The sequence below is a fragment of the Belonocnema kinseyi genome, chromosome 3, assembly GCF_010883055.1.
Source record: "Belonocnema kinseyi isolate 2016_QV_RU_SX_M_011 chromosome 3, B_treatae_v1, whole genome shotgun sequence".
Taxonomy (NCBI): domain Eukaryota; kingdom Metazoa; phylum Arthropoda; class Insecta; order Hymenoptera; family Cynipidae; genus Belonocnema; species Belonocnema kinseyi.
In genome coordinates, this window is record NC_046659.1 from 98,186,543 (window position 1) to 98,196,237 (window position 9,695).

General features: G+C 25.7%; 1 protein-coding gene across 3 annotated transcripts in view; it reads left to right on the plus strand.

The window, feature by feature from the left end:
- The first annotated feature begins 4,035 nt into the window (after positions 1 to 4,035).
- Positions 4,036 to 9,695, plus strand: part of LOC117169026 — a 56,935-nt gene continuing 51,275 nt past the window's right edge. The window contains exons 1-2 of one of the 3 annotated variants that reach the window (XM_033355086.1): positions 4,036 to 4,128; positions 4,392 to 4,443. Coding sequence is in view for 1 of the 3 variants with exons in the window: in XM_033355083.1 (XP_033210974.1) it covers positions 8,329 to 8,340 (12 nt within the window). In the remaining 2 variants the exon portion in view is untranslated. Of the gene's footprint in view, positions 4,135 to 4,391; positions 4,444 to 8,201; positions 8,341 to 9,695 lie in introns of those variants that run through there. The other 2 variants (XM_033355085.1, XM_033355083.1) reach the window with 2 other exon arrangements.

Sequence of the window (9,695 nt, forward strand, 5' to 3'; positions counted from 1 at the left end):
AATTAACTCATTTACTGATTTTCATGTGTGTTATACTTGTTTGACGATGATACCGAAAATGTTAATTGTTCTTACACATTTCTAACGGCTAAGGAGATCCTTCTAGAAAGTTACAATTTTTATTTTTTTTTTAAGAAAATGTTTAAGTTTTATACTCGTTCAGACCTATAGATTCCGATTTTTAAAATTAAAAATACATAGTTTAATAATTACAAATTTTTCATTCATCAATTTTAATCTCATTTATGAGTCGAAAAAGGTTCGACCACCTCACCCAAGACAAGGTTTGTCTTGAGATAAGTAAGCGTTGTCTTAGCCAAGACAAGGCTCGACTTGAGACAAGTAAACGCCGTCTCACCTGACGTGACCATAAAAGTAAGACGAAGGCCTATGTTTCGACTCAGTTTTGAGACGCAGCCAGACATCGATGTCTTGGAGACGAACTCAAGACATAACCAAGTAGAACTCAAGTCGAAGCATTTTTACTTGGGTTAACTCAAATTCATTTTGAACATGTATGAATCCATCTTAAATTTTCATGTATTCATCTGTAATTCGTTTAAATTCATCTTAAATTTAAGTAAATTAATCTTGAAAATATTCAATTTATCATTAATTCATATGAATTTGCATAATTTCATTTTTAACTCCTTCTTATCTATTTTATATTTACGTGAATTTATCTTGAAGTTGAATTCAGTCCATCCTGAATTAGCTTAGATCTTGAACTTGCCTAAATTCTTCTTCAATTAATATAAATTTATCTTGAATTCCCATGAATTATTCTTGAATTCACATACGCTATTCTTAAATTCGCCTGAAATTCACTTTGCCTTTGCTTGAAATTCATCTTGAATTCACTTGAATTTGTCTTGAACTCGCTTAAATTAATTATGAATTCAAATGAATGTATATTGAAATCATGTGATTTCAATTTTACCGTTAAAAATTATTTGAATTCGTTTTAAACTTATAAATATTATTCTTTAATTTTCATTCATTCATCTTGAATTTTATTAAATTTTTCTTGGATGGATTCGCGTGGATATTTCTTTATTTCGCTTCAGTAAATCTGGATTTTATATGATTTTCCTTTCATTTTGCACAAATTGAACTTGAATTATTATTGAACTTACATAGAATTATCTTGAAATTTTACAAATTTGTCTGGAATTCAAGGAAATGTATGTTCAACTTGCTTGCATTCGCCTAAAATTTTTAGAATTCATCGTGAGTTCACGTGAGTTCCTTTTAAATTCGGATGAAATGATCTTGAACTCTTCTAGATTAATTTTCAATGTGAATGCATTTCTCTTGAAATCGCTTTAATTAATCTTGAATTTGCATGAATTCATCTTGAATTTAAGTAAATGCATCTTAAATTCGCGTGAATTATCCTTGATTTCACGTAAATTTTTCTTGAATTAGCAACGAATCCTATACACTCCATCCTATACGCTTTGAAAATTTCCAAGAATAATTAATTATTCATACAATTTTCATTAAAAAATTTTGATTTTGTTATTTTTCCAATCATAGAATCAATTTTTCTTCAATAAATGAACTAAGAATGTTTTTCTGATGACTATTTGATTACTTTGGAAATTTTGGCTATTTTCAAAGAATAAGCTCAATTTTTTTAAAGAAATCAACTAAAAATGTATTAGCGATGACATTTTGATATTGTTCTTTGCAAACTCTTAAAATATATTAATGATTTAAACTATTTTTATAAACAGATTCAGAGTTTAGCTATTCTCCAACGAATACGTTTAATTGAATCAACTAAGAATGTCTCCGATAGCTTTTTTCTGCGATACTACGAATTTTTTATAATAATTTGATTTTTTCTAAATTTTCTGAATTTACATATTTTAAAGAGTTTTAAATATATCAAAGAATGCATTAAATATTTGATAAAACTACCCAGAAATAATATGCAGTGGGTGAAAATAATTTATATAAATTCTTTATTACATTATAAAAAATATGTATGAACACAAGTTATTTTCAAGATTAAGAATGTTTTGCTTATTAATATTCATAACTTTTGTATAAAATGTGCGAGAAATAAGAGTTTGATTACAATTACTCATTTTTCAAATAAGAATGTCCTTCTGAAGAATATTTGCTACGACGCTTTGTAAATACACGTGAACTATTTATTATTCTAAATAATTTCTATAAAGAAATTTCTAGTTAGGCTTTTCTTTAATGAATATGCTCTCTTTTTCACGGAAGCTACTAAGAATGTTAAGGCGACTCTTTGATGTAATACTTTGCAAATTTACAAGAATGATCAATTATTTAAGCAATTTTCATTACCAATTTTACAGTTTGGCTATTCTAAACTAATAGGCTAAATTTTTTGTAGAACAAATTCATAGTATAGCTATTTTCTAATAAATGCGCTCAATTTGTTAAACGAATTAACCAATAATGTCTTTTCGATAACTCTTTTCTGTAATACTTTGCAAATTTACAAGAATTATAATTTACTCAAACAATTTTTGAACAAATTTAGAGTTTGGCTACTTACGAACAAATATGCTCAATTTTTTGGTCGATCAGCTACGAATTTTTGTATAGTAAATTTGGTTCGTTTTATGGTTAACAAAAAATTGGACTTTTTTATAACTTTGCAGAAGTTCAATTTTTTAAATGTTTAATTTTATAAAAGAAGGTTTAATATCTATGATAAAACCATCCACAAATAATTTTTAGTCGATGAGAATAATTTATGAAAATTGTTTATTACGTTATTAAAAAATTCACGAACACACGTTATTCTCAGGATAAGGAATAATTTGCTTATTGAAATCCAGAATTTTTGTATAAAATGTTCGAAAAACATAAGTTTTCTAACCATTGCTCAAATTTTCTTAGGATTCAACTAACATTGTCTTTTCGATGACTCTTTGCTATGACGTTTTAAACATTAACATGAACTATTTATTATTTAAACAGTTTTCAGAAACAAACTCCGAGCTTGGCTGCGTTTTTCAATGAAAACGTTAAATTTTTTCACTGAATGTGCTAGGAATATCTTTCCCGTGAGTCTTTTCTATGGCGCCTTGTAAATTCACATAAAATATTTGTTATTTAAATAATTTTCATAAAAAAGTTTCAAGTTCGGCTATTTTTCAAAGAATCTGTTTAATTTTGTTCACGGAATCTGCTAGAAATGTATTTTCGATGACTCTTTGCTGTAAAGATTTGTAAATCAGATGAACTATTTACTATTCAAACAATTTTACATAAACAAATTCTGAGTTACGATATTTTTCAATGAATATGTTAAATTTTGTCATGGGATGAGCTAAGAAGCATAATCAGTTTTATTATTTTTTAGCGAATCATTCTAGATTGTTTTTTCAAAGTTGGATGCATTTGAATTCACTTAAAATTTATCTGTAATTCACTCGAGTTTATGTTAAACTCGCTTGAATTAATTATGAATTCAAATGAATGTGTCTTGAATTTACTTGAATTCAAATTTATCTTGATGGAAATCTTTTTCATTGTTGTATAAAATGTTGTTACCCACTTTTAAAATTCACTTATAGGTTTCTTTCTTTTATTAAAAACGCATGGTTATCCAAATATATTTCTTTTCAACGCTTTTTCTTTCATTCATCAGAATTTTTTTCAGTCATCCAGACGTTGCTTTGCATATTGTACACACATGATAAAGGCATGTTTGAGATAAGAACTTGTCAAAGAATCCATTTCACTTTCTTAGAAAAGTTTTACTAGGAAAAGCGACGATCAAAATATAAATTCTTATTGTAAATAATAAAAAGTTTTTTTCCAATTTCAAGGCTTAGGCAATTGTGGAAACCCTCGAAACGCTTATTTTGCGTTTTATTTGAATGAAAAAAGTGATTCAGCCTAGTAGACCCATCTTCTTTGAAAATTATCATGCAATCTTTTAAAATGATGAAGACATTTCGTAAAATGTGGATGACCTTGTAGGGCGTTTGGAGTGTTCGTAGGATACACTCATCTTGTTAGTACCAACGATACAGCTGACCAAGATGCATTTCTTTCAAATCTGTCGTTCGTTTCGGTGATTGACTTTGAGTATAGATCTATCAAAAACGGAAAAATTTTCGAAAATTGAAAAAAGTGCGGGTAGTGTATTTACTGATTCTAATCTAATTTTTCATCTTATTATTTTATTATTTTGTTAATCTTTGCCTAATAAAATTATTTAGTCTTTCTTAACCCAATTTTTCTAATATTTCAAAATTCATTTGTAATTGAATCTGTGAATAAATAAAAGAAAACAAGTGCATATCATTAATATAATTTTTTGTATGAATTCTTGTTCTACTTTCGCTCTCACGAGGCCAGTTACAGGAATAAAGCACTAATTAATCTCATTTCAGAACAATCAAACAACGAACTTTGTACTTAGAAGTCACCTGCAAAAAAATCAAGGTAAACTAGATCTATAAATATTTTTATTTTTACTCGCTAACGGTGAAGGATTATATCACGTAAATATTTTTTGCAAATCCACTCATTCAGAAGAAGAATTTTTATTTTAAAAACAACTCAGATAATCTGCATGCATATATTTGAATTGAGATGTGTCCTATGTCTAAAAAAATGGGTCCACTTAGTAATTCAGATGAAGTAACGAAATTTGCATTTCGGTCTTCTTAAAATGACCCAAATCTCCCAAGGACTCGTGACATCATCTTTCCTCGAATTGTAAATAAAATAAAGAAATTGTCCAACCAAAAATTTGACCAATTAATTAGCGAAAATACATACTTGATATTTGAATAAATATTCTTTATGTATAGAATTGTTAGTAAGAACAAGGTGAATGAATATGAGAGGAATTAACACCATGGGATAGTATTTAATGTTTATAGACTTTTATTCAATGCCTGGAGTATTTTAAGTACCAAATTTATTCATCTATAAATAAAACATATGCTCATTTTAAAATATTATACCGACTATTTTGTAATATGAAATATTGATTTCGTAATAGATTTGACTTAGTGCATTCATTACTGACCTTCACATCACGAAAACAGTAATATATATATATTATCTACATATAGATATGTATATGTTATGTGCATATGTTATTCATGACCCACATAATATGTATTTATGAAGCAAGGAATGTCTTAGGACATTTTTTAATTTTATAGTGGGCGAAAAATGACTATTTTCCTATCTCTCTGGCACTGTTTCTTCAGATTTACCTTGTTTTAACTCCCACGGCCAACAGAAAATGTTTTACAATACATAAAATTTTCATGAAATAATTACATTTTTAAGGAAAAAAGATCCATTTTTAACTCAAATTGTTAACTTTTTAAACAATGAGATGAATTTTCAACTAAAATAATGCATATTTTACTGGAAGAAAAATATTTGAATGAATTAGTTGAAAGTTTCGTTAAAAAATGAACGTTAAATAAAAAAAATTGATTTTCAGCAAAATTATGATTCTTCAACCAAAAAAACCAACTTGTAGCTAAAGAGTTCAAATTTTAATAGAGTAGTTGGATTTTCAATATATCATTCAAGAAGATTAATTTCCTACGAAAAAAGACAAAAACGAATAATCAACTATATTCCTGGATTATCACCAAAGAAAGAGAAATTTTCGACTAAAAATGGATTAATTAAATTTTGAGTAGAAAAATTAAAATAAAATTACAACAAGGTTATGAATCGTCACACAAAAAATTAAATTGTAACTAAAGAGTTCAGCTATTAATGAAGTATAATTGAATTTTCAACCAAACAATTAATTTTAAAGAAGAAGATTAATTTTAAAAAAAAATTCTAATCTTCAACAAAATTAGCAGATTTTCACATAAGAAAGAGAAATTTTCAACTAAATAGTTACATTTCAAACTAACAATTATAAACTTTAAACTACAGACGAAATAGTTAAATTTTCAGCAAAGAAACACGGATTTCAAATGAAATACTTAATTTTTAATCAATAATGCATTACTTTTTAACCAAACTGTTGCACTTTGTTTCGAAGACAATGTAATTTCTACCGAAAGAGGTGAATTTTCAAACAAACAAGAAATTAAATGAATTTATAATAAAAATTAAAAATTTTGTAACAAAATAGTTTTACTTTCAGCTCTAAATTATCAATTTTCAACGAAAATTGGATAAGTTAAATTTTCTATTGAAAATTTAAAAAATAAATTTCTACTTTATAGTTGAATCTTAAACTATCAAATATCAACTTTAAACAAAACATGGAACAGTTAAATTAACCGTTAAAAAAATAAGAATTTTAAACAAAATCCTTACATTTTTTATCAAAAACCGGGTTAATATAATTTTTAATGAAAAATTAATGTTTAATTAAAAAACAAATATTTAAAAAAATGATGAATCGTCAACTTAGCAAATGAACTTCTAACTAAAATGTTTAAGTTTTAACTATTTGAATTTATTTATTTGAAGCAATGAGATTAATTTTTTACAAAAGAGACTAATCTTTAACAAAACACATGGATTTTCAACTAAAAAAGAGATTTTCAACAAAAAACTTGAATGTTTAACTAAAAAATATAAAAATCAAATCAAAAATAAAATAGTTAAAATTTCAGTTTGAAAAATACGAAATTTTAAAACAAAATCCCTAAATTTTAAAATTTTTTAAATATAAAATGCATTGTTAAGAAAATAGTGCTGCTTTCAAGTTTATCTGCAAGAGATAAATTTCAAACTGAAAAAGATAGATTTTGCAAAAATTAAAGAAGTCAGTTTTCAGTAAAATAAACAAACTTTAACCAAACAAACATAAATACTTAAATTGTTAACAAAAGACTTGCATTTTTAAAGGACAGTTCAGCCTTCAAGCAAAAAAGAAAAATTCTAGAATTAAAAATATAATATTGTGTATTGACATCTGAAAAGATATTTATTTCTTATGAAAAGTAGTTTAATCTAACCAAACGAAAACGTGCAGAATTCCTGAAAATAAAATCAAGAAATAAACGACCAAATTTGGAAAACCAAATCATAAAATGCTCTCACTGCAAGAACAGCAATGAAAACATGATGCTCTCTCCCTGAAAAGAAGAGGATTTTTTTGGTTGGCTTCTTATTTTTATTGCCTATTATTTATTTGATTCAAAAAAAATTTTCCCTTTTTTTAGGAAAGTTTTTATTTTTTCAAAATTGCAATAGAAACATTTGATGGTGGTTGTTCAAATTTAGTCTTTTGGTGCTTAGTTTAATTTTCAGGAATTCTGCACATTGACTTGATTATTGGACATTAAATAGAATTATAAATTTGATTTTAATTTATTTAAATTTCTTAAATTTCAAAAGAAACGTATTTTTAATAAAATAATTAACTACTCAAACGAAAGAATCTAATTTTCAAACAAGCGGTCGCACTTTGAACTAAAAAAGATGACATTTCTACCAAAAAAGATCAATTTTCAAACAAAAGGAGGAATTTTCTAATCTGTCAATATGAATATCAAACAAAAAAGCCAATTTTTTAAACAAGTAGTTTAATTACTTGACAAAATAATTGAATTTTCAAACAAATAGAATAAAAAAATTGAATTTCACATCAAATAATTACATTTATAACCATATAATTGATATGTTTAACCAAAAAAGATGAAGTTTCAGCGAAATATAGGTGGATTGCCAAATAAAGGTATGCATTTTAAACTAAAGAGAAAACGAAAATTCAGCTCTAGAATTTAATATTTTTTCTTTTTGAAACTGTTTTTACAGCGTTTAGAAAATTCTGTATTTCGGGAGAGGTAAAATTATAATTTTCAAACTTTCGAAAATTATTTGCAATTTGTTACTTTTTTACAGAAATAAGTTTCGATAGCTATCGACACCAAAACAATAACTAGTAACTGTAACTAGTTAGTTTCATAACGATAATGATGATAAACTTAGTATTTGCAAATAAATAACGAATTGGTAACTACTTACTTTTTATCACTAAAAGTACATGACTATAAAAGTATCCCATGGACTACTAAACTATTATCTCACTATTGCGAAGATGTTTCCAGCTTCGATATAAAAATGGGTGTGTTAATAGGAGGAACCAAGGTAAACTCGGTTCGTTAACACTAACACAGACTCTTTACATGCGGTTTCATAACGGTGCGAACTCGTAAGAAAAGTATTACATAAAGCAATCCACAAGTCTGTCGACTGTAGAAGCTGCGGTGCAGTGCTCCTTAAGAAATTTCCAAAAGCATTTTATGTTATTTATAGTCTTATAAAATATTATTTAAAAATGATCACATAAAAGAAGAATCGGGTTACCTAACGAATACAATTAGTGCCATGTGTCTTAAGGTATGAACATTTAATATAATAATAATTAAAGTTTTAATCCAAATAGGTCAAGTATGCAGTTAAGGTAGTTCTGCCCAAAATTGAATCTCTGAAAAAATATTTTTTCTATGATTTTAAGAATCAAAATATTATTACTGATGATGTAACCTGAAATAAAAAATATTGCTTTTTATATTTTTCGAAAACTATGAAAAAATTATTTCAAAATTTATTGCTTTTCTTATCTTTTCTTACCAATCGAAAATCACAAACCTGAAAATAAATCCTCCTACAGCTGAAATAATATTTTTTTAAATAGAAAACATTTTTTTAAATGGTAGATTATATTTGAAGTTTGTTTACTTATTTTCAAAATCATAAACACTAGAATTGTAGAAAATGTTTTACTCGCAAAAATGAAACAGGATTTATTAATATTCAACCACGCTTAGGAATTGTTTAAGAAGCAACAGTAAGAAAAATTTTGATAACAAAGACTATAAATCGAATAACTATTTTTCTTAAGTGTAAAACTTTTTGCATCAAAAGTAATCTTTCTTATTCGATAAGCCATGATTTGCCATATTATTTATATTCTTATAATCGTAGAAAACTGGTTTTTCCCAAAATCTGAATTCTAAAAAAAATTTCATTTTTTTTTTATTTTAAGAATAAAAATATAAATTCTGATGATATAATCCTTTCTATAAAAACATCCAACCTTCACTGGTAGCAAACATTGTAGTGACTATTTTCTTACACATAGGGTGATATCTTTATTAAAAATTCAAATCTAAAAAAGTAAGACAGTAAATTCCGAAGTTTATTAATAACCGATAATTATTGCGAATTACATGTTTTTCTATAACTTTCTAACTATCTGGATCTACTTAACAATATCTTTGCTATTCAGTGCGCAAGATACGCAATAATTAAGTATAATGAATAAAATTCCTTACTGAATTATCATTTTTCCTATTAGGAAAAATGTATTTCATAAATTTTTATAAATTCATTTAATTTCGTTTAATTATTATTCGCTATCTTTATATAAAACGTAAAATTTATTTCAGTAATTTTTCTTCATTTCTCGCTCGGTGACAGATGTTCCACTTTATAATTTTTATTGTGATTGTGTCTTAATACACTTGACATGTATTTTATTAATTTTTCTAAATTTATTTAATGTGTAAGTTTTTACCTTCTTGATATACGTAAAATGTATATCATTACTATTTTCTTTACTTATGCGATGTATTTTGTTGCTTCTTTTAATTGCAATTTTTCAGATTGTAATGTAATATAACCAAATTATTTAAAAATATTAATAAAAATATTGCTGTGTAATAAGCTTTTATTAATGTTTATAATACCTA